Here is a 26,864-nt window from a genome sequence, read left to right on the forward strand (position 1 = left end):
TACATATAGTATGTTTATGTTCCCAAAAGAGAGTTTTATGGGTGACCTGATTTAAGTGACTTATGTTACCAAGTTCTAAAAGAAACATCCTAAGAACAAGGTCCCTAGATCTACAGGGAAAGAAAGAATGACATTACAAAAAGACAGTCAGTCTTTTTGTAATTTCCTTACTTTGTGACATAAAAGGTTTAGTTTTCCTTAATGACAATCATCATCACCACCATCATCCTTGACTGGGGTTAAACTATGCCAGATGTAGGAATGTAGTCACAGCTTTTTATAAATAATTCTGTTATAGGATTATCTTACTGGAGAAGTTCTTAGGAATGGGAAAAGACAGCAAAGTTTTCATAAACTATCCTACCGCACTTCTAGAAAGAAGCTCAGCTCAGCTCACTTCGTGCTGTGACTTCTTTAGAGACAGGGTAAGGATGCAAAGGCTGAGAAGCTTGTGAACCAGGAGCAGCAACCATTCAGGCTCTCAGGCCAATGATTCAATGAGATGGCTAAGATGCCTTTCCCACACATGACCCCTGCCCCAGGATACCTGCAAGTCTTCTCTTCTATGAGTGAGTGAAAGTAAGATGCTGGACTTGTTCTGACTCTGCAGACATTAACTTCTGGTCATACTGTCTCCCTACGCAAAGAGCACCACCCCAACCACCCACCAGCGGGTTAGATGTGGCCTAACCTTTGAGGAAATGGACCTCAGGGAAGGAGGCTCAGGCCAAACCTCTGTTCTCTTAGGGGGAATCAGTGTGGTGGAGCAGAAAGATCTAGTGGGAGAAAATGGAAAAAAATCACAGACAACCATCATGCCCACCTCCACATAATTCTCTGCTTAGATTAGGGAAGGATGCTTTATCACCAGTCTTTGGTCACCTAAAACCTTGGAAAAGTTAATGGAAATTAACAGCCTTGTTGTAAGTGCCCCGTCTATTCTAAGGTGATTGGGATTTAAGGAGACCATCACTTAATATCAGGATTTGGAGGGAAAAAAGAAAGGCTGGCAATTTCTTTTGACATTTATTGTGTGGCACATTCCAATTTCAGAAATGTAAAAAAATTTTTTAAAGCATCTAAGAATTGAGCAAGAATGATAATCTTACGGGACGTAAATTAGCGCCAAACCCACCCTTTCAATAAATTGCTCAAAATTAATTTGAAACATGAATACCCTTTTCTACAGCCGATAGATGAATTATGCAGATGAACATGAGGCTACAATAACCCGTGAGAATGCTGGAAGTCAGAGACTGGCAACTGGGAGCAGTTCACTAGCTTACTGCAAGCTGCATCTTCTCTATCACATGATAATAACATTTACAAAACGATGCTTTATTATCTAGTTCTTGGGATTCCTGACAGAAGCTGTTTTCACAGCGCAGAGGAAGAGGAGGGACTAGAGTGAGCACTCAGTGAGGATCTGGTGGCAACTTTACACAGATCACTGTCTCCATTTTGCAGATGAGGCCACTGACGTGTAGAGAGGCCGACATGCCCAGGGCCTCACAGCTGGGACAGACCCAGGTGAGCCAACTCCAGAGTTCACGATTTTTCCCCAAACTGCCTCCAGAGGCCAAGCCTTTGGATCTGTGTTCTGGATTGAACGCTGGAATCTTAGGGTTCTCACCTGAACCCAAACACTTCCTCTCCGAGTGACTGTGGCCCTAGGTCTAGCAGCTGGTACCAAACTCTAACTAAATTTCAACAGGAGAACAAAGGGCCCACGGTCAGGCACAGAACATTCCCACCTGCAGTGTTGCCTATCTTATTCTGAAAAGCTGGGCCTGCCCGTGAACTGCATCATTGCTAGACGTGGGGAGCGGAGACCAGATCAAAACAGTCTCAAGGGCTTGGTGGCAAGTACAAGGCTGCCGAACACATCACCCCACTCCACTTCTCCAACGAAGCCCAGCTGAAGCCCCAGGTTCAAAGCTCAAGCAATGCTCCATTCTAGGGTTAAATCTCTGGTTGTTGGCTAAGACACGGGGAGTTCCCAATCCGTCTTTTCAGCTACATGGTGACCAACTGCTGCAGCCTCATTTAAGGACTCAATTCAGTCAATAGCTGAGCTGCAAAGATCTGGGAGCTCCAGCCACTTCTGAAGACGGATGTGATCTGTAGTTAAAGATTCTCCCTACTCCGACCCCTTCTCTTCTTCCCTGGCCTCTGACAGCAGGAGTGGTGACATTAGCTGTCCATTTCCTCCTAAACACTCACAGGAAGTGGGGCAAGTCACCATGATGAGCCAGCAATGGCCTCCTCCTGAAGAACACAGCCAAAACAGAGAGGAGGGCTGGTGGGAGGAGACAATTCTCTCTCCCCTCTTTAGAAGGCCTGGGTCTGTTTTTCTCTCAGGTTTTATTTCAAGGGCTAAATTTATCTAATTTCCATGTACCCTAAGAGTCGATAAATTACCACAAGCCTCAGAACTGAAAGGGAGCCGAGATGCTATCCAGCCTCCCACTCAGCACAGAAAGTCCCTCTCCACAGCACGCTGGAGAGATCATCACTGAGTTCTGCTTGAATACTTCCAGCAATAAGGACCTCTCCATTTTCAACAGCACTAATTGTTAAAACCATCTTCTCCAGGTTGAGTCAAAAATTCCATCCTTTCTTTAAATGTCTGTCTGTCCTCGTGGGCAACACAGAATCAGTCTACATTCTCTTCTATGTGGCAGCTCTTCAAATAGTTCAAGACAACTACTGCATTTCTCCAAAGTTTCTGTTCTCAAACTGAACAACTCCAGCACTCCTTCAGCCAACCCCCTCAAGCTCTGCTTTCAAGTGGGTTGAATTATACTGGTCGCTGCTAATCTTGGAATACTCTCCAGCTTGTGAATATCCATGAAACGTTGGATCAGAAGTGACCACCAATGTGGATATGGCCTGAGCGCACTGGGCACAGGGCTGGGATGACTACCCCCAGGGGCTATGTAAACAGAGCTAGGGTTCCCTTGTGCGTGTTTGACAGCAATGTCACACCCTCAGTTCCTGCTAAGATTGCCATGATTTCTTTGTTCAAACTGCTGTCAAGCCTGTCTCTTCCATTCTGCACTTGAGCAGTTAACATCTTTTCACTTTCCAGGTTGGCAAGGATGAGAAATGTGCAGTGCTGGTGTGGTTCAGAAAACTGGTTCTCTCACTCACTGTCAATGGGAGTGAAAATTGGTAACAACCTGTCTGCAAAGTGGCTGAGTATCAGCAATCAGAATTTTAAATACGTATGCCCTTTATCCCAGTAATTCTGCTTCTAGAAATTTGTCTTAAAGAATAATTGGACGAATGTGCAAAGATCTACACACAAGGACTGATGTATAATTCACAGACAGATACACTGCAAAAATACTGACAATTTCAGGATTTTCAACCGACTGGTCTTGATATTTTGAACTGGTCACCCTGCTTTCTCTCTTGTCCTTCTTTCTATTATCCATTCTCTACACAGCAGCCACAGTGAGCTTCTAAAATATGGATCAAATCATACCACTCCCTTGATTAAATGCCTCTGACGGTCTGTTCTTAGAATTAAATCTAGCCTCTGCCTACTTCTTGGATCTCATTTGTTGGCCCCCTACCCTGATCCCAAGGCCTTTTCAGACATGCTAGCTCCCTCTGGGTTCCTCAAACTCACCCAACTAGTCCAGCCCCGTGGCCAGCGCACTTGCTGCTCCTTCTGCCTAAGCTGCCCCACCCCAGACCTTCTAGGGCTGGCTCCTGACATTCAGGTCTCACACCAAGCGTCTCACCCAACTCATGGAGATGCTCTCAAGCCTACTACCCAGTTTTACTTTCTTCACAGCACATACCAGTAACTGAAAAATATCATGTATTGACTTGTTTGACTGTCTCCTCAGTCTCAATTGAAAATTAAGTTCCATTATAGCAAGAACATTGTCTCTCTTATTCTCTGTACCATTCCCTGGTACATAGTACGTGGTCATTAAATATCTGACAAATGGCTAAATGGATGGATGAATGAAGCATATGCAGAGAATCTGTTACACTTGCAGTATCACTACAATGTATGTCCTGTTTCTTTTTTTTTGAGGAAGATTAGCCCTGAGCTAACTACTGCCAGTCCTCCTCTTTTTTGCCGAGGAAGCCTGGCCCTGAGCTAACATCCGTGCCCATCTCCCTCTACTTTATGTGTAGGACGCCTACCACAGCATGGCGTGCCAAGTGGTGCCATGTCTGCACCCAGGATCCGAACTGGCGAACCCTGCACCGCCAAGAAGTGGAATGTGCAAACTTAACCGCTGCACCACCAGGCCAGCCCCGTGTCCTCAGTTTCTAAGACATCTTATAATTTACCTTACTAGGATTTAATGTGAGCAAACTTGACACGAGATTGTATAGTAAACAGTGCTGTACTGAAGGGACTTTAATGAAAAACACCTTGAAGATGAACACTGAGGATACACGCTATTTTCTTCACTTATTGGAATTAATCTGTGTTCATGCATTCAAAACTACACCTACATTCATAGTAGAGAGAAATCAATGTAAAGTCAAAGTAAGCTTCTGCTTTTTGCATAAAATTCTAGAATTTTCCTTTGGAGGCATACCACTTCAACAGAAGAAATCCTGCCACACTGGGGCCTAAGCAGAACTCTTTCAGGAGTCAGGTGAAGTTTTCTCCCATTTATAACGCCCAAGGGGGCTTTTACAGTAATGAACAAAAATACTGCAAATGTTTTTTAAACTAGGAAAAAAATCTAAACCTGAGTACTTTTTAGCACTGACAGGAGCCTACTTTGAATCTTAGGATGGGTGCTGATTTTCAACTCAAAGTTTTCCTCCTCTAAATGTAATAATTTATTTTCTAAAATGTGAAAAGATCCATTTTAGCTAGAGTGGGCTGTCAGAATACTGCACATATCAAAGGTGAAACAAATACACCTTGTACAAGAGCTGAAGGCCAATCTAGTAACTCATAGGAGACAGACCAACTCCTACAGCACGTCTCTCCCTTCCTCCCTGAACCTCCTTGTTCCCAGCTCCAAATACAGGAACTTTCTGCTGACCTTTCTTAGGTATCGAAGTCAACAGATTTGGAGATGGAGGTAAACTCTTAACCATTCAAGTACTGGCTTGCTCTGAGAAGCCAGCAGGAATTCAGGTAGACAAAAAGCAAATTAGGGTGGGAAGATAGTGCAGTAGATAGAGAGACCACGTGATGGCAATGAAGACTTAGGGTGGTCTCAGAGCACTGAGACATTTTAGGCTATACATTCTGGTTCTATCATCTAGTAACCACGGAAGACTCCACAGCTTCAGTTTCCACATATGTAAAATGGGGATAATACTAACAATTTCCCAGAGCACTGGTTTTCCAACTGTAATCCTCCAACAAGAAGCAGTAGCATCACCTGGGAGCCTGTTACAAATGCAAATTCTCAGCCCCACCCCCAGAACCCTGGGTTTCCACAAGCCTTCCAGGTGATATTCATGCCTGCTCAAGTGTGAAATTCTTCAACCCTTCATACTGTTCACAGGTTTGTTTAACTATCTGACTAGGATGTTGACATTTGTTGGACATAAGCATTAAACCTCTCTCAGGCTCACCTTACAATATACCAGCAGTCCCTGCACAAGTTTACCAATAAATACATTAACAAAAAAAGCTGGGAAATTTAACATTCTCAAAATTTTGGGGGGCGTAAAATCCTTTGGAAAACTCTCAACAAGTTTACAGGATCACCTAGTAGAAGGTATCTTCGTGGCAGGTCTCAAACATGCTTCAAGTACTCTCATCTAATTTACTTGTGAAGGTCAAAGCTCAGGCAAGATCTAGATGCTTCCAGTATTTGTTAACTTTTCCATCTTAACTTCCTCATAGGTTTTATTAGTCTAGGAGCTAAATTATTTGATCCTCTGAATGAATGGCATTATAAGGAAGGTCACTCATTCAGTACACAGGACACAAACCATACAGAAATAGCACTCAGCACCACTTGGGGGCCCTGCAAACTGAGGTCAACAGGTTCCAACAGGTTTTCACAGCCTGATTATAGACCCATACCCATCTGTATGGGTGCTTAGCTTTGCTTTTCCAACAAAGCCTTGTGATAAGCAAAGAGGGAATGAATGAGATTAAGAACCACCAGTGTTCTATACCTTACATTTGGGGCCAAAGAATTAAGTTTCCAGAAAGATTTGTGTACGTTTCCATAACAGATTTTGTGTGTGTGTGTGGGGGGGTGGGGGGTTTAAGGGTGAAGAGCTCTGAGTGATGCTTGTAACATTAACTGAGTCCTGTGCCAGTTAATCAGGGGATGGGGAGTGAAGACAGAGGTGGATGAGGGGTTGGGGAGAGGCTGGCAAGGCATCAACCAAGCGATTCCCAGCGTGGCTCCACCTGTGAGCTCAAAGGCACCTTCTAGTAATTCGGCTGTTGTTCAGGTTCAGTCATGCTTATCCAGAAGGCAGGTCACGCCAGCTGTGTCGGGGTGTGGAGGAAGGTTTGACAGTGGTGTAAGCAGCCTCTCTGACTGTAGAGACAGAACTCTCAGAAAAGTCTAGAAGTCAGCCTAGCATGAGGTACAAACCTCAGAGAGGCGTTTCCCACTGTCTGCAGGCTGGCTGTGGGAATGCCTCTAACAGGCTGCTCCCAGGGCTCTCGAGATGCTCGTGCTAAAATGTTCGGATACTGCACCCACCCCACCATGGGCCAGTGAGATTCCATGTCCTCTGACATGGGCCATGTGACCAGCAGAGAGTACGACAAAGAGAATTTTGCACCTCAGTCCTAATATAGACATTTACTCCTACTGCCTCTGCTCAGGGGCAAAAGATGAGCAAGATGTCTTTAAAGACCACATCCCACACACCATTTTTTCTCCACAAGCTCCTCTTCCTCTGCAGAATTAGGAAAATGTATCCCAAGAGTAGATAATTTATCTCATCTTGTTGACTGTAGCCTAGTGTTCTGGTGGTGTCAGTGTAAAGATAAATTGAAACTATATAAGAAGTTAAGAAATTTTAACCCAGAGTAGGATGTACCAGGGGTTCAGTTTCATATTACTCATTATCAATTGCCTTTACACTATCTACCTCCACAGCTCCTCAGCCCTGAGCTGCTTTCCAACCCTGACTCAGGTGCACAGTTCTAGCTGGACGCCAATTTTCGCTCTCTTGTCCCATTGTCTCCTGTCTCTGGGTTCCTTTGCAGTGTTGGAGAAAGCAGTTCCATCTCCATCTTGGTCTCATGTAAGACCTTGGTACAAACACTTCCTCACTGAGGGACAGAGCTGGGACTATGATGCCTGAAGATTATTTTTCCCTCAATGTCTCCAATCTCCCAGCCATCCTTCAGGTAGGAGAAAGACAACCTTTTGGCTACTGCATTCTTGTCCCCTACTTCATGTGAGACTGGAAGCTGCTGACCTCAGAACACACTCAAGGTCCAACATTCTCTAGTTATTGACTGTCTACTTAGAGAATAGAGGGCCCTTCACTGTTCATTCTAAAGCTCCTTCCTCCTCTCTTAACTTTCAAACACAGCATAGGGGAGCTTGGCAGTCGGCCCACGTCAATAAATATCAACCTTTAAAAATCTTTATTCTAGACCCTGTTCCTAACCACTATGCCTCTGAATCAATACACCCGAAATCTTCTTGTAAGTTTTCCCCCTCGGCCTGCCCTTATTTTGCTAAAGTAATTTTTCATTTGTTATAATACTCTCCACACGTTATTTGGCTCCCTCGATACATGTTTATAATATGCACAGAATACATACTACATATTTCCATAAAATCACAGATTCTTAAAAAACAAACAAAAAAACCTCAGAGGTTGGATGAGTTGACCTCTCTCTCACCCAGAGAGAATTCTCTAATTCATGGAGAACTGAAATTGGCCTGCTTGGACCGTCCCTGTGTTAATCCAGAGACACAATAAGGAGAAAGTTACCACTTCCCCCTCTGCCAGTCCCTTAGATACTCAGGGCAGCCGCCATCTTGTAATGGACTCTTTCCCTTCCCTGGGCTAAACTCCTTCCATTTCTTCAACATTCCCATACACCCAGGGTCCCAACCCCACATCCCAATGCTGGCCCTATCCCAGGAGTGACTCCTGAATCTGTAGGTGATGAAGCCCATCTGAAGTTGACACTCCCCAAGTGGCCTCACCAGCCCAAAGCCATTACCTCTCAGGGAAGCAATCGCCCCACCAAACCCCTGCTCCTCAGAGAATGCCTTTACACTGCCAATCCCCAAAACCTAAGCTTCAAGGTAGAATGGAAATGCTCAAGTCACCAGACCCTTTTTCACTTCAGCCCTGAGGGGAGCTGGCTTTAGCTTTCTCAGAGATGGCAGAACCCAGTTATTCACATCCTTTTTCTTCTTGCAGAGGAGGAAGAGATGACTATCTCCACAATAAGGTAGTGCCAAGTCACTGTTTGCTGCTCCTCAGGCTCTTCCAAAAGAGGAACAAGAACTGCTTAGGCTGGGCTGTTTGAGATGGCCTGCCGCAAGCCAAAGCGGGAAACGGAGGGTGCGGGCAGGAGCACTGTGAAAAGGAGAGTCACCATATTACATTACTTAGGGGTCAGTGAAAAACAGCTGAGAGGGAAGGGGGTACCAAGATCAGGTCACCTCTGATTTGGGAGAGAAAAAACGAAAATGAGTCCCAAGAGAAACATCACCTGAAAACCAACTAGGCCACAGAGGCCCTTGTCTGTGACTGCAGTTTAGTCACCGCTCATCCTTGCTGGCCAGAGGTGAAACAAATAATCAAACGATGCGCTGCAAGAGAGAGCACCACGCTGCCCCATCTACAGCAACCCAGGGAGAGAGGGAGCCCAAGAAGAAGGGTCCAAGACTTGCTTACATTCTTAGCTGAACCCCCTAACATCGCAGATCTCAGTTTTCCCACCTGTTAAACTGGAACAGTCCTCTTGAGCGAGCTGGGTTATATAAGCATGAGGAATAAGAATTAAGTGCTGACACCACATACCAAGGAACCCATTATGAAACTGAATCTCTGGTTTAAGGAAATATAAAATCTCTCCCCACTGAAGGCCAACAAGCTACCAACCCAGAGCCCTGGAAGAAGCAGAGGAGAAAGGCCCACCAGCACACACACACACGCCCAAGGGGAGGCGAGTGAGGAGCCAGTGTGATAAATACGTGTGCTACGATTTCTGTGTTGCTTGTTCACTTTTTAGTGGGAGGGAAGGGGGGCAGATTTTGCTGCTAATCACCTTCCTTCACAAATCTGAAAAACACTGACAGTGAGTGGGCACGTTTCGATGTTTGCTAGCACCAGCTTGTTCAGCCCAAACAGGTTGGACAGGTTGAATATTTAGACAAAGGCGGAAAAACGCAAGGTATAAAGCAGGACGTGCTGCGCAGGAACTGCAGCCAGCACCCTGCAGGTTTACATTTGTGATCTAATACTGGCCATCAGGCCCGCTCTCCTCCTCCCCTTCCTCTTCATATTGCTACTTTCATATTATAAAACTAAACGGGACATACCCTAAGGACGTGTTCAAAGTTCTCAAGACATTAGATATGTGGAGTAGGGAGAGAAGAGAAGGGGGCGTGTCGTACTCCTAGCAGAGGCCAGCCCTCCACTCGTCATCTCACCCCTAGCAAGCACATACCTTACCTTCTGTGACCTAATTTCTTGCTCTCACAATTACCAGGTTGTTCAAGTGTGGGCAAGCAGGGATGCTCCAGATTTTGATGCTATTCACCAGTTTTACCTGGTTCAACTGAGCTTTCAAAATATCTCAACAATATATGTCAAAAACACTCTACTGCCTGCACTCAAGAGAACATTTCTTTTGCATCTGCTTAATTCCAAAAACAAACTAATAGACAAACATGACCTCTGCCCAAACAGAAGAAAACTTAAGTTATAAACATCGGCATCCAGTCGGCCAAATGATAATAAACTATTTAATTCTGGAGCAGATTAGAAACTTGAGAAACAGTGACAGGACAAAGAAGGCTGGACTGGTGTTGAACACATCCTCACACTGGGGTAGTTCTATGAGTGAGCTCTTTTTGGCATAACTGAACTCAAACTGGTCCTTCAGAGAAAAATGCAGAATAAGAAGTGAGCACCAGCCACAAGTATATTTTTCAAATATCCTTGCAAAAAAACAAAATAAGCCATGCTGGTTGCTATGGGGTATTAGAAAAGAAAAAAAACAACACTAAGGAGAAGGGAGAATGTTTTCCAGAATGTCAGTCTAGCAAACACAAAACAGGCTATACAAGAGACTAGCCATCAAAATGGGTCAACTTTCAGCTTTGCTATTTTCTTATGCTTTTTTATCTTACTTGAAGAATAAAATTCTGTAACAAATCACTCTAACCTGTTGTCTCAGAGAACAGCTTTCTATCATTTGCAGATTTCTAAAACATAAAGTAAGAGTTCTGAAAAGGACCACAGACTCTCATCTAATAGTGCGAATGGAAATCCACACGAAAAATATAAAAACACTACAGAACAAGCAATCCCCGCAAAAGAAGTGTTCAACTTGGAAAAGGAAATTTAGGTATATGGCACACAGCTTCTCTACAAAACAGTGCTCAGACTGTCCGGTTCTCAGAACGAAGCTTATGGTACCTTTGTGGTTGAAAGTCGCAGAATCTGTTTTCTTGGTTTTGTAAATACACATGCTTACCAGCATGTAGAAGGGACTGGTGGGTTAAATTTCTTAAGGGAGAAAAGAAAGGAAGGGAACCACAATTTGTTGAACATCTCATGTGAGCCAGAGGCTTGGGTATTTTTATAGCATTTAATTCTCATAACAAATTCTGTGAGCAAAATGTCAGCCCCATTACAGACGATGAAAGAGAGGCTCCCTTCGCCATTCTGTGGAGCATCCTTTATCAGCCCTAGCCAGAGAGGAAGGAAGAGTTCTTAGAAGCCACACAGAGAGGCCGCCTTTATGGAAACCACTACTGAAGTTAAAATAAAAGCATACAGGTTTCAGTTCTAGCCAATGAGATGTAAAGAAATGCTAAGAACATTGAAATATAATTAAACAATAAACTCATTTGGTGAAAGCTTAATAATGCTATTGAGGGAACGAGTAACAGACATTTTGCTGTGATAAACAGATTTGTAAATGTTCACTCTCAAGGGGAAAATTCTGGGCATCTTAATGATGTGAACTCTCAAGAGAGTACAAAGCATATTAACTGGTACTATACTTAAATGATTTTTTTTTCTGGTTAAAAAGAAAAAAGTTTCAACACTAGTTAAGGAAGACATTTCTAAACTAGACCTGAAGTATGTCTGACTATTTCAGTACACAGAGTACTAAATATCTGGCAACTGCTTGATACGCAAGTACTATCATCATGAAACTACCAAATATTCACTCAACACCCCCCATGTGTAAGGATCATATGTCCAGCACAGCTTATACTGATGCTGACAGTGTATATATCACTAAAATCTCATTTACACAAACCACTCAACAATCTTTGTAGAGAGCTGCATGAACATTTTTCATCTTCTAAGTGGAGCTGAATGTGTTAAGATCTCTGAGCATCCCAGGAAAATATTTTCTTCTGATCTGTTATCCCCACTAAGGGAAAGATACTTAGTTGTAGATAAAAGAAATGTTATTGTATAATCATTTTTTCCTTCTTTTTTACAGAAAATTTTCAAAGGAAACAAAACACCCATACAGTCTTGGGCAAGGTGTCCTACAGATTTTTATCCTATAAATAACTTCTTCCCATGCAAACTGATCTGATACCTTCCTTCCCCCCAAGGAATATGTCACGGAAGCAGGCACCTGGTAACTAAGACTCATTTCAAGATGGGACTAGCTGAGGCTCTGAGTGCCCACCTCCACCCTTGAGAAGTAGCAAGTACCAAAACTAGTTACAGATGTCCTCAGAAACTCATTATCACCATGACAGAAGTTCACAGGGCCCTTCCTCTTGTTGGGCTCCAAGGGTAAAGAAGTGACTAACCTCTACTTCCTACCTCTGCTCCTTGTGTCCTTTAATGCTGGCCACCTGTTCAGACACCCAAGTTTAGTCATGTGCACCAAAGCTGGCTCCGCCTAAGCATTTGAGAGTAGTGTGCTAAATTCGGAGCCTTCATGGTCTCATTTATCATGGAGTAGGTCACATTTCTGTGCAGTGAATGGTTTCTTCCAGCATAATAGGAACACATAAGCCCCTGTTCCTGAAGACTGTCCATTATCCAGTGGCATCCTCAGGGTCTATGTCTCCTGTACTTAGCAACAGAAACAGTCATGCTCATCGCAGTAGGAAAGAAAGCCTGTGGCGAAACAACTAGATGATGTTCCAGGGATTTCCCTTCCTCATCTTCACTCTTCTAATGACACAGCTGAAATGAGAACACATCCCTGCTCTCTGGAGAATGAATGGAGAAGTTAGTCAGGAAAGCTTGCTCCCGCCAGAGTCTTCAGCATGTCCTTAACATAATGCATATAGTCATGTGCTGCATAATGACATTTTGGTCAACAATGAACCACATATACAACAGTGGTCCCATAAGATTAGTACCATATAGCCTAGGTGTGTAGTAGGCTATACCATCTAGGTTTGTGTAAGTAGACTCCATGATGTTCGCACAACAACAAAATCACCTAATAGTACATTTCTCAGAACGCATCCCCGTTGTTAAGTGATGCATGACTATACTCCACAACTCTCTTTATAGCTTAAAAGTCTATAGTTTATAAAATGAAGAACAAAGTGAAAATTAATTTCCTATTTTTCCAAGGCAATCACGATCTGCAAAAGAAAAATACCCATTTCAGAAGTAGGATTTCTTCCCAATGAGTTCATTTCAATCTTCTCTTTCAAGTATCATCACTTCTTCACAGCTTTGCAGTCCAGCACTTTTTGCAAAGTTTTACAACTGCAAAGCTCAATGCCCTTTTTCCTACATTGAGCTTTCCCAGAGGGCGTGCTCTGGCTCAGTTTCCCAAGCTTGTTTTGGAAGACGAGCACCGCTCACTCCAAATTTTCAACGTGGAAGCAGCTGATAAAGAGTTCTGGGAAGTTACAACCTGGAGCCACGGTGATGTTTCCGTGATGCATGTTTTGCACTTGATAGCAGCCTATTATTTTGCCCAGGAATGAAGCTGTGGTTAGAAAGGTTTGGGATAAAGGATTTTCAAACCTCAAAAACACGACAATCTGCAAACAGGGAAGTGGCAACTAGAAAAACTGCACCAGATAGGGTAATAAATTGAGAAGGTCTCTCCCCCAGGCCTTTTCCAAAATGAGCTGAAATGTGCATCACTAGTCACCCTATTTACCAAATACACAATTACTTTCAAAATATCATTTAAGTTTATTTACTAGAATTAAATTATAAGAAGTTATGGGCATTATCGGAGCTATAACACACCTGTCAACGTGATTACACATAACTTAATATGCTACCTAAGTCTCTGGAGTTGATTTTCTTTTACTAATATAGCAATCTACTGAGTTGCTTATGTGCTGAGGGTCCTCTCATAAAACTAAGATAAAGGAAACTACACAAGGTGTGACTAGCCTTATAAACACAGGTAACAAACACATCCTCATAAAATGATTAGTAGCCAAAGGAAACAGTGAATTGCTTTATCAAGTGGGTGTTACAAAGAATATCCCAGTATCACTTAAGAGTAACCTGAAATTGAAAAGGACATAGTTCTTGGGGTCCATGTTGAGAGACGTATAATGAGGGCCTCTGAGTGCTGCAGCAACAAAAATCTGGGGTGGGGCCCAGATCTGCCTCCTACCACACGCTGCTCAACAGTAAACACCAGGAAGGCAAGGCTTATCAGGAAGAATGTGCTCACACACAGAGATACGCATCATGCGTGCCTGTGCAGACGACCTTCGGGACAGGGGTTGAGCAGGAGGGCAAAGGAACCTGAACTATGTGTTCCTAAAAGACACTGTGTTCCAAACCAGCCTTGTGGAATCAGAGAAATGGATCTAGAAATCCACAACACAGGGAATCATGTCTCAGCAGGGGTCCTACTGTATCTGTGCCCCTCAGGGGAGAGACTGAAAATCAGAGCATAGGGCCATGTCACACGAAACTGGCAAAGAAAAGAGGAGCCTAGAGTAGGTTGTAAACAAGACAGAATGGGGACACGTAGGGGTGGGTGCCCAGGGCACACAGGGAAGCACAGGCCAAGGGTCTCTAATCATTCAGCTCAGCATGGGCTCCAGAGCCGCCACCAGTGAGCTCCTGGCTCTACTGGATCCTAGCTGGTGCCATACACCTTGGAACAGCAGCAGCAGAAGGGAAATGAGAAGGAGAACTTCAGTCTCAAGCACCAAACTCACAGTTGACCGACTTCCTTCTAAGCGAGGGTGCAGCTAATAGAACTTGGGTTTTCATTATTCTTTTTAATTCATGCATACACATCCCAGGGCTGCTCTGGCCCCTGATTAATGCAACACAGGTATGTGCTTAGGAAAGATCACAGCTCACCAGTTGAGTCTCAGATTCTGGAAGAGATCCACCAGGACAATCCACCGGGACAAATAAATCTAATTCCACTTTCTCTGGCACATTTTTCTAAGTGTTTTCACATTTTTATAGTTTTTTTTTTCAAAAGTACAGTTTCACCAACAAATGAAGGTGGTAATGACTGACTGATTACCCAAAACTAAATGTTCTTTTAACCCATTATTTGCCATTTTCTGCAGAGAAGACAAAATAAATGTGGCATGATAAACTCAAATATTCTAATAAATTTTTGGAATTTACAGATTTAGTATAGCAAAATGCAAAAAACAAACAAACAAAAAACCAACCCCTCAATTTATTTTCTGCCATTATATGAATGTTTAAATCAGTATATTTTCCTTCAGTGCCACATACAACAATAACAACAATATTAGTGACCATTTATTTATAAGTACTATTTATTTAGCAAATATTATCCCAAGTGCTTTGCATGCATTAATTCATGAATTCCCATGATGAAGGTACAGATATCACTGCCTTTTGCAGATGAAGTAACTGAGACACAGAGAGGTCAATAACCTGCTGAGGAGTGGCCCACTTCTCACAGACTATCACAAGGGTGCCTTCAGCTATAAAACTATAAACTCAGAAACATCTCCCACCCGGGATATTCCACAGTACATTGTAAGCCTTCAGAATGCTTTCATAAACATTACTGCGTTTGAGCACAAGTTATAAATGAGGTATTACTATGTCATTTCATTAAAGCATAGAAAAATCAAGAGGTTGCTGCAAAGTTCTGCAGAATTAGGGCTAGAATTCATCCCCCAACAATTAGTCCTCTCCTCCAAATCAAGATGAGTTATAATAATTAGAATCAGTACAAAACCTAAAATTGACAGAAACATCTCTAAGACCAGCTTTTAAAAAATATTTATAAACAATAATTTACAAACAATGTCAATATACACTGTTCATAAATAAGCAATGTATCTTAGGGTAATATCAAGGGCTGTGCTATAAAAAATTCAAAATCACTTGTAAGTCTATCCACATATACTCAAAGAATATACCGTAATAAAATTCAGAAAAAAGTCATTTCAGGCTCATCAAACACAGTGTACTACACTAGTAGGATGGCTGAAATAGTGTAATGCTAAAAACAATGTTCTAGAACAAACATGGAACTGTTTTGAGCGGAGGGGAAAGAGTGAAAGAGAACTTTTTTTCTAACATGCAAAAAATGACACAAAAGCTTCATCAATTATTTCTTACATAATAGTTAAAAGCATGGCCTCAGAAGCCCGACAGCTCATGTTCAAATCTGAGCACTATCTGTGACTTTGATCCTAAGCAAGTTTCCTCGTCTGCAAGATGGGATGATAATTCTACGAACCTTACAGGTAGAACACATAAAAACAAATGGAGATCAATGAGGAAATAAAAGACCTGAACAACGTATAAACCAGTGAAACCTAATAGCACATCTAGAGAGCACTGCATCCAACAAGAGCAGAGTACATATTCTTCACAAATGGACGTGGAACATTCTCCAAGACAGACCATATATATGCTAGACCATAAAACAAGCCTCAATAAATTTAAAAGGACCGAAATCATACAAAGTATGTTTTCCTACTACAATGGAATGAAATTAGAAATAATAGAAATTTGGGAAGTCACAAATATGTGGAAATTGAACAACATACTCCTAAAATAACCAAGAGGTCAAAGAAGAAATTACAAGAAAAATTAGAATATACTTTGAGATGAATGAAAAAGGAAACACAACATACAAAAACTTATGGGATGCCAACTAAAGCAATGATTAAAGGGAAATTTATAGCTGTTAATGCCTGTATTAAAAAGGAAGTTCTCAAATCAATAACATAATCTCCCATACCTTAAAACACTGAAAAAAGAAGAGTAAACTAATGCTAAAGCAAGCAGATAGAGGGAAATAATGTTTAGAGTGGCAAATTAATGAAATAAAAAACAGAAAAGTAATAGAGGAAAATCAACAAAACCACAAGTTGGTTCTTTGAAAAGACCGATAAAATTAACAAACGATTAGCGAGATTGACAAAGAAAAAGAAAGAGGACTCAAATTACTAAAATCAGGAATGAAAGAGGGGACATCACTACTGACTTCACAGCATAAAAAAGGATTATAAGGGATACAATGAACAAGTGTATGCCAAACAATTAGATAACTTAGATAAAATGGCCAAATTCCTAGAAAAGACACAAACTAGTGAAAATGACTCAAGAAGACATAGAAAATCTGAACAGCAAAAAGACTGAGTTAGTAGTTAAGAAACTTCTCAATAAGAAAAGCCTAGATGGCTTCATTGGTGAATTCTACCAAATATTTAAAGAATAATTAATACCAGCTCTTCACAAACTCTTACAAAAACCAGAGGAGGAGAGAATGTTTCCCAACTCTTTCTATGAGGCTAGTACTACTCTAATACTAAAATCAGACAAAGACATCACAAGAAAAGAAAACTAGAGACCAACATTTCTTATGAATACAGGCAAAAATCTTTAACAAAGTACTAGCAAACCAAATCCATCAACATATGAAAATGATTATACACTGTGACCAAGGGGGATTTATCCTAGGAATAAGGTTAGTTTAATATCCCAACCAGAATAGAATAAAGGACAAAAGCAACCTGACCATCTCAATAGATGCAGAAAAAGCTTCTGACAAAATCTAACACTCTTTCATGATAAAAACACTCAGCAAACTAGGAATATAAGGGAACTTCCCCAAAATGATAAAGGGCATTTATGAAAAACCCACCACTAACATCATATTTCATGGGGAAAGACTGAATGCTTCCCCCCTAAGATCAGAAATAAGACAAGGGTGTCCATTCTCTTCACTTCTATTTAACATCGTTTTAGAGGGTCTAGCCAGGGCTAGCAAGCAAGAAAAAAAAATAAAAGGCATCCAGATTGGTTTCAAAGGAAGAAGTAAAATTATCTCTATTTGCAGATGACATGATCTTACATATAGACTATCCTAAGGTATCCACTAAAATAACTATTAGGATGAATAAACAAAGTCAGCAAGGTTGCAGAAACAAGATCAATATAACATTTGATTTATATTTTTATACACCAGCAATGAACAATCAAAAATGAAATTAGAAAACAATTGCATTTACAATACCACCAAAAAGCATAAAACACTTAGGAATATTTAACAAAATAAATATAAAACTTGCACTCTGAAAACTATAAAACATAGTTCAAAGAAATCCATTCAGACCTAAATAAACAGAAAATATCTCATGTTCAAAGATTTAATATTGTTAAGATGACAATACCCCTAAATGGATGTACATTTTACAATTCCTATAATTATCCCAGTTGATCCTAAAATTCATATGGAAGTACAGGCAACCCAGAATAATAGCCAAAGCAATCTTGAAAAAGACCTAAGTTGGAGGATCCACAATTCCTGATTTCAAAACTTAGGAAAAAGCTACAGTAATCAATACAGTGTTATGTCTTAGGATATATATATATATATATATATATATATATATATATATATATATATCAATGGAACAGAACTAAAAGCACAGAAATAAATCCTTACATTTATGGTCAACTGAATTTTGACAAGTATGGCCAGACAATTCAATGGGGAAAGGAAAGTCTTTTCAACAAACAGTGCAAAAGACTGAACTTAGACCCCCTTCCTTACACTATACACAAATATTAACTCAAAATGGATTACAGGCTTAAATGTAAGAATTAAAATTATGAAACTCATGAAATTCCACTTCATACCTGCTAGAATGGCTATAATGAAAAAGACAGTAACAAGTGTTGACAAGGATGTAGAAAAACTGGAACCCTTATACATTGCTGGTGGGAATGTAAGTGGTGCAGCCGCTTTGGAAAACAGTTTGGCAGTTCCTCAAACGTTAACCATGGAGTTACCACGTGACCCAAAAATTCCACTCCTAAGTATATATCCAAGAGAAATGAAAACTTCTATCTACACAAAAAGTTGTACAAGAATGTTCACAGCAGTGTTATTCATAATAGGCAAAAAGTGAAAACAACTCAAATGTTTTCAACTGATGAAGACATAAATAAAATGTGGTATATTCATACAATGGACTATTATTTGACAACAAAAAAGAATGAAGTACTGATACACTCTACAACATGGATGAATCTTGAAAACATTATGCTAAGTGAAAGAAGCCAGTCATGAAAGACCACATATTACATGATTCCAGTTATGTGAAACGTCCAGAATAGGCAAATCCAGAGACAGAAATTAGATTGTGTTTTCCTAGGCTAGAGGGTGAGAAGTTCTGGGAAGTGACTGCTAATAAGTATGGTGATAAAAACACCCTAAAATTGACTGTAGTGATGGTTGTATAACTCTGTGAAGACACTAAAACCCACTGAAACATACCTTTGAAATGGGTGAAACGTATGGCATATGAATTATATCTCATAGAGATAAAAAAATAAAATAAATGGAAAGTTCTTAGTCTAATGCCTGATGCACAGTGCACCACAGCTTTAGCTATGACTGTGTAAAATGCATCGTCAGAGACGTCACTGTAGAAAGCAGTAACTAGACCTTTTATAGGTGTGCCTAATGTGTCATAGTCAATCACAGATATTGTCTCAAAAAGGAAATTTTCCAAATCAGGGGTGATTGGGCCTAAGACCAGAGATGTCTCATGGAGGATCATAATCAATATGTGGTCAGAGCCAAAGCAACCACGAGGCGGGTTCTTCAAACCAATACACCCTATCACCAGGGGGCTCGGTAGGAGAAAGCAGGGAAACCGCCCAAGAAGGGAACAGGCAATACCTCTAGGACCAGATTTTGAGAGAGCAAATATGTAAGGGACAAAGGATTTTTTTTTTTTTTTTTTTTTTTTTTTGCAGGGAGTTGGGGTTGATGGAGCAGGTAAAACAAAACAAAATGGCAAACAGAAGACAAAATGATACTAACACGCTGATATGGTGGTAAAAAGCTAACATGTAAAACATCACATTAAAAAAAGGTGACAGTATTCACGTCCTTCTTTGTATACAAAAACACTCCTAGGAGGAGATGAGGGGCGAAGAGGAGTGAAATTTATGTGGAAAAAAGGAAAAGTAAAACACTCTGTAAAAATTCTCTAAAATATTGATACCTTTCATAAAGTCATGTTATACCTTACTTCTTGGAGTTCAGACTAAGAAATCCACAGTCGTCAAATGACTGCAGCATTACTTAGAAATGCAAATAACAACAGATAACACTTCCTGAGTGCTTACCATGTGCCAGGAACTCTGTGTAAACTCATTATCTTCTAATCCTCGTCCTAGTCCAATGAAGTAGATACTATTAAAATTCTCATTTTAAATCTAAAATCCAGACATTTAGCACTATATCAGTGTGTTCCAAGAATGTACACCATCGGTGGTTCTAAAATGATTTTAGGTGGAATAAACTGGACCGCCATTTTAGTATTTACATACAATAAAATATTGATTTCACGATAACTACAGCAAGTTTTCTTTTGAAATAAATGTGTAAAAAAAAAAAAAGTTAGTCAACTTTTAAAAAGAAAGCAGCATTACTAATGCCTGAAAGAAAATATGGAGAAATAAAAATAGCCTTATCTTCTGAGGTGAAACTTTTATTCCCTTTAAAATGTTTTCCCAGAGTTCCAATGTTCCTAAAATGTTTGTGTAAAAAAAAAAAATAAGCATTTAAAAAAAGTCTTTCTGTTCTAATCCCTTAAAACATATGTAATCATTCTAGAAAGTATATTTTCCATGGGTTTGTCTCATGAAATTTTAATATGCCTACCTTTGAGCTCTCTCCTACTTCTGAGCCTCAGGAAGTAAATTTCTGACATTAATTAGATTTTCTTTTTCTTCATTTTATCCTATCTTATCCTGAAGCTCCAGGACCAGCCCACTTAACTATTTATTCAAAGACCCCAGAAATTTTTCCATAAGGAAAAGACCTGTGGGGAATCTGGTAGGCATATGCAAATAGTTTTTAAAAGACAAGGCCATTCGTTGAGGGTTCCTCTGTATCTAGTAAGCTGCCCACCTCCAGCCCCCAAAGAAAGTCCAATTGCTAGAGGAGGAAGGATTCTGTGTTTCATCCAGTGATCCCCAAAGGGCCAAAGACCTAGCACAGGTACTTCTGTTTTCCACAGACATCTCTAATACACTGAAGATAGTATGCACAGGCAAACAAAACCATCTCTGGCTTTTCCATACAGTGAACAGGACTTGAGAACTCTTTATGCCTTTAGGCAAGTCCCCTGATGACTCAGAGGCCCCTTTACTTTCTTGACCTCCAGGTGCCTGCCACTAGGCAAAGGCTGTCCTTACCCACCTGTGCATGTTCCCATTGGTGGTAAAAGACTGGCCACACACAGTACACTTGTAAGGCCTCTCGCCAGAGTGCACCAGCATGTGGCGGTCCAGGGAGCTGGCCGAGCTCAGCGACTTCCCGCAGATGCTGCACGAATGGTCTGCCCCTCCAGTGTCTGTGTTATGCTGCAGAAAGCAATTATCAGAGTGGTCACTTAAAAATATGGGTCAAAACTCAGCTATTCTGAAATGTGAATTCAGAGCTTTACAAAAAAAAAAAACCAGTAAAGCTTGTCAGCTATTTTTTTCTGTTTCATTTGATATCTTCTTGAATGTCAAAATCTATCAGGAACACAGGCAAATAAATATTTTGTACGATCTTTTTCCATTCCCATGTTCCAGTTTTGAAATATACCTCTCGTGCAAGGCTCAGAGAGAGGTGGAGTCTTTGCAGGTCTTTCTTGGAGACACATATAGATCCACTGACCACATTTATTAACATGAGCAGAAAGACTCTCAACTATGAAGCAAACATGTGAAATATGGTCCTCACATTAAGTCAACATCCATTCTTCAAGTCTGATGACTCAGTTCTGCTGTCAGAGAAAGAGAACTGAAACCTGCATAGTTTAGAGTTCTGGCCTCTGAAATGTGTTAAGGAGGAACATTCTATCCACACCCAAGTTACTAAATGATGTTACTATTACTCAGGACCATGTTATGATTTTAATATTGTCAATCCTTCTTTGTTCTAGGTTCATCAATACTTTGTCATGAATCAGCCATAGCAGGTGAGGGAGAAGGATAAATCTCATAATACAGGAGGAAAGCCAAAAGAGATCCCAAATCAGGTAAATTCCCTGTTGCATGACCAAGTTTATAGCAATATAAAGAAAAGGGGTCTATACAATCTCACTGTACTATAAGGAGATTTGGTTCATACTGAAAAGTTACGTATGATGAAAAGTCTTCAGTTATATGTGGTCAGTTAACCAGATGTTTGCTAAATTCTGTAAAGGTATGCTGTGTTGACCTGGGACTTTGTCACAATAACATGGACAGGCAAAAATTATTTCATAACCACCTGTCAAAATTATTACAATATTAAATCTAAATTAAACAGAGCCACAGGGGGCTAGAGACAGGGGGCTGGCCTGGTGGTATAGCGGTCAAGTTCACACGCTCTGCTTCAGTAGCCCAGGGTTCGTGGGTTCAGACCCCAGATACAGACCTACACACTGCTCATCAAGCCATGCTGTGGCAGCGTCCTACATACAAAATGGAGGAAGACTGGCAAGGATGTTAGCTGAGGGACAATATTCCTCACCAAAAAAACAAAAACAAAAAACCCACAGCCACAATTCATTCATTAAGATCAAATCACCTTGCCCTCTCTTAATAAAGAATGATTTAAAACAAAAATATAAAAGCAGCAGCAAACCTGACGAATGTGCATAGTTAACTGATGCTGTGTAGTGCAAATCTTTTCACACAGGGGACAGTTATAGGAAGACTTCTCCTCTTTCGTTTCCTGAAAAGATACAATAAAAGGGAGGATCAATTTCAACTCATAGTAAACTCATGCCTCTTGTTTCTGTTATAAGCACCTGTGACTCAAGAGCTGTAGCCATTAAACAGCAGAGAGCATGGGCTCTGGAGCCTGTCTGGGTATGATCCTGGGCAAGTCACCATCTTGTCTGCCCACAGGTTCCTCGTTTGTAAGAAGGGAAAAATAATAGCTCCTACCACGTCACATGGCGATGAGGATTAAATCAATTAACAGGCATAGCACTAGAACAGTGCCTGGGTACAGGTAAGTGCTCAATAAGTATTAGTGTTCTGTTAGACAGACACCATTGAATTAATCATCAGTGATGGTGAAAAACTAAGCATCAAGTGACGGCAGAGTTAGAAAAGGAATCTATTTCTCTCTAAGTCCAACCCAGGCTCCAGTCACTATTTTCTACCTGGTCTTGAGACCTCCAAGAACACATGAGAGGTAATGAAGTTCTCATGACAAAAACCCACCCTCAGAATGATAGGAGACCTCACTGCCCAGCTGTGTGCCCAATGGGCCTCAACACGACCCTTTTACTTGCTGCTAGCACTTGCTTGACACCGCTCATAAATAATAAATAAAAATGCTGCCCCCGTTGAACTGTATGTGACAGGGAATGAAAACCCAAACTGAAGATTTCCACAGAGGGTGACAAAAGAACTAGCTCACTACTTGGCGAGGTGGCTCACTTTGTGTTCCCTCAAAACACACAGGACAGGCTTCCTTCAAGCAATATATTCTACCATTTTAAGGAAAAGGACAAGGTCCTTCACTAACCATATGCTACAGCGCCTCTTTCCAAGTAAGTCACAGAGAGTTGCCATGGATGTGACCGCCATCACATCCTCACCCTCAGTCCCTCAAAACTAACACGATCAAGGCTTAGAAACCTTTCCCAGGAATTTGGAATTGAGGCGCTTAGAGACTAAGATCAGTAGAATCACCTAGGGAGCTTTCCGAAATATAGATTTCTAGAACGGACTCATGACATGCTGAATTAGAATCAGTGGGAGTGGGGGTAGCCAAAGGCAGAAATTGGTTTGTTTCCTAAGCTCCCCAGGAGATGCTAATATGTGCCCAGGTTTGGGGATGACTAAATTAGTAAGTCAGGTCATCATGAGCACTTGAATTGGAAGTTCATGTAGAGTTGGGGCTGGACCCAGCACTGGGGTCAGCTCAAGCCATGAGAATGCAGCTGGGGAGGACATTGGTGCTGGAAGCGGGAGACCAGGTAGCCTGAGAAAGACGAAGGCATCGTCTCTAGGGCTGGACACTTGGGTGTCTTTTCAATAGACTTCTTTTCACTTGCACTCATTTGAATGAGTTTCTGTTCCTTGAAAATAATACCAATTATTGAGCACTTACTATGTGCTAAATGCTGTATGTACAGAAATGTAAATTTTTTCACAGCCACTATTGTGGAACCCATTTTCTAGATAAGGAAACTGGGGTAGAGAGAGGCTAGTAATCTGCCCCAAACCAGAGAGCTATTAGACCCAGGATTAAAAGGCAGGCCAGGTGCTCGACAGCCCATGCCCTAAACCACTATGCTATATAAGTCTGACCAAAAAAAGGATTAACCCCAAGGCACATAAAGGAAACACTCTTGTGGTTGGCTCATGAGAGATGATGAAAATAAAAGTCACCCTGAACACTATAAAAACAAATGGCACCATAAACCAGACGGGTGGAGTGAATGTATGATGATGTCTGGTACGTAGCTGCCTGCACTGGTTCTCTCTCACTCCTCCTGAAAGACTAACCAGCCTCATTGTAAGCAATACAAACCTTTCTCTAGTCTGTGGCACTGGGTCTGAGACCTAGGTCTGCTACACATTTTCTTCACTCTCAAATTTTAAAAAATTACAGATCAGAACTCTAAGGAAGTTGACTAACCTAGAGACAGGTAAAAAAACCTCACCCAGTCATCCATACACTTCCACTCCACTCAGAGGTATACTGTGTGTGCGTTCGTGAGGGGAGTAGGTGTGTCAGACCTCAGCCCATTCTACTACAGTCAGAATGGAGCTGGCCAAGAACCACCAAACAGGAAAACCAAAAACAAAAGAAGTAACAACAAAATAAGAGCACTCACTCTAATGATGAGGGATATCTCATAGCCAGGCCAAAACTCAGTCTCTAGGGCATTTTTCTTAAATTATTAGATTAGTGATAATATATATTTAAAAAATTTTTTTTAAATAAAGGGTCACTGGTAGGCCATAAATAAATGTTAAAAAGCCAGGCCTCCAAGTGGCCAGCCTCTTGAGGAGGCAATTTAAAAAAAAAAAAAAAATCATCTTGCATTCACCTTGAGGTAGAACCCAGACATACTGGGAAGCTCTGGGGCTGACTGATACCGCCTCTGGGGTTGATCATGAAGTGGACCCCAAACACTCTCTGAGGCTGACAGTGACCCACTGCAGACCACAATACGGGTCCACAAAATCCATCATGGTCTGAGAGTTCCAAGAAAGTTTGTAGACTCACGTTTAATTTTTAAAAACAAACCAAACAGAAGAGAGAGCGCCATGATGCTGGAAGAGGCCCCAGTGGAGAATTGAGAATCCAGTTATTGCAGCCATGCCGGTGGAAGAAGCACATTTCCTGAGCTGACAGATAAAATTAGCAGCTAATGTGATAACTAACCCTTCCATAATGAAACAATTTGGCACCCTTGTCAGTGTCCAGCTGTGGCTAATCTGTCCTGGAAGTCAATGCTAGCATTGATGGGGCTTCTCCCCAGGGCCTCCTCTCTTGGTCCTCCCCATCCACTCACAGCTAAGATGCTGCACACTCTCCCCCAGGGTATTTTGGTTTCTTTTTCAATGCACTGTCATTCTCCTGGTACCCTGGCCCAGACTTCCCTTTCAAAAACTAAACCAGTGCGGTGAAGAACCCTGGAGGACACAGAAGGTAGACGAAAAATGGCCCAGGCACATCTGCACTGTTTGCTTCCCATACCTGGAGAGCAACTTCCACTTAAATGCAGAGATAAGGTACTGTGGGTCCCCTCCATGGATCTGCCTACTATCTCTGAACCACTGGGAAGGGACCAGAGCCTGGGCTTGGGCCAACTCTGCCTGTGCTGGGGCAATGCTGGGCTATTTAAGGAAGAGTTCGTCCCTACCCACTCCACTTTTTCCTGGTAGAACAGAGGAGAATGAGGAGACAATGACCTCATCTATCTCATCATCCAGAAATGTTTGACACCTGACACAGTACCTGGCTGGAAGTAGGAGCTGGGTATATATTATGAAATGGGTGGATGGATGGAGAGATGGACAGATAGATGGATGGATAGACAGTCATGTGAGAGTGGAAATAAACCTTTTCTATCCAGAGCTAGTGCTCCTTCTTGACCCAGGCCACAGTCATACAGGCTGAGTATTTTCTCAGGTACCCATAGGAAGAGAGGCACGTGGAGAAAAAGGAAAGAAGAGAAAAAGATATCAGTGCTCCAACCCTAAAACATCATTTAACTTTGTCAAGTCTTCAGCCTTGAGAAAGGTGTGGAGAAAACAGACTCTCTCTTATGCTACTGGAGGGGTGTTAGGCTGGCACAACTTTTCCTGGAGGGCAAGTTGTATCAAAAGCCTTAACTAATGTTCTCCTTCTAAGAATTTACAGAAAACCATCATAGATGTGCTCAGATAATTCTGTATAAGGATGGTCACTACAGGATTGTTAATAAAAAAGAAAATTAACTCACAAAAACCCAACAGATTTACTTTCCTGTCCATCTCTGGTATCTAGACAAACTCACAAAACTGCCTTTTCCTGGAGGGTTTGGTATAATCCCATTAAATCAGTTAAACCAAAACTAAACAAGGAGTATCAGTTCACATTATATGGATTCAGAGAAGAAATGAGAACTATTTGCCCCCTGCCTCACTCCTCCAGCTTTGTTGAACATGTTACTAATGGGATAGCAACACCTTTCCAAGTGCCCCATTTGTAACTAATTAAAAGATTCATCTTATTTCCCAATGGAGGAGACATGGACTTCTATAACATCATTAATCCTTTCAATCCTTGCCCACCCATTTTCTTTCCCACTTCTCTTGATCTGATGCCCACTAAAAACTCAAAGAGGACTAAATCTCATCTTAAGTGGAATTCTCTGGAGCCAAATTCTGTCCTTTGTCAAGGATGGAAGAAAGGCGCACAGCAGCTCCAGCACAACCAGAACTTATTTGCTACCTAACCTGAAGACACTTAAAAAAAAAAAAAATCAAGGGGGTGGCTTTGAAAACCCAATCAACTGGCAGTGTGAATAAGGAAATGAACCAAGTAACAGAAGAGGAACATGTCAAATTCTTTGCCTTGGCCATCCCATGAATGAAGAAAGTCTGCATTCAAATCAAGGTATGGGGCACGGAATAAAGGCACTTTGACCAATAGTGACACCAGAGCACAGAAAATTTTTTCCATGAAAAGAAACTGACATAAGCTATGAGAAGTTCACTCTTGAAAAACGATTATGGCCTCTGGGTATGTCTGTTTAGATGTGAACAAA

The 26,864-nt window shown here is 41.3% G+C and overlaps 1 protein-coding gene across 11 annotated transcripts in view; it reads right to left on the bottom strand.

The window, feature by feature from the left end:
• The window catches only part of RREB1 (ras responsive element binding protein 1), a 173,847-nt gene that overhangs the window by 38,215 nt on the left and 108,768 nt on the right, over positions 1-26,864 (bottom strand). For 10 of the 11 annotated variants that reach the window (XM_044773291.2, XM_070515647.1, XM_070515643.1 and 7 more), the window contains 2 exons: positions 22,229-22,318; positions 20,810-20,973 (listed from right to left, as the gene is read on the bottom strand). In XM_044773291.2, the coding sequence (XP_044629226.1) occupies positions 20,810-20,973; positions 22,229-22,318 (254 nt within the window). Of the gene's footprint in view, positions 1-691; positions 716-20,809; positions 20,974-22,228; positions 22,319-26,864 lie in introns of those variants that run through there. The other variant, XM_044773295.2, reaches the window with a different exon arrangement.

Source organism: Equus asinus, chromosome 8, assembly GCF_041296235.1.
Source record: "Equus asinus isolate D_3611 breed Donkey chromosome 8, EquAss-T2T_v2, whole genome shotgun sequence".
Classification (NCBI taxonomy): domain Eukaryota; kingdom Metazoa; phylum Chordata; class Mammalia; order Perissodactyla; family Equidae; genus Equus; species Equus asinus.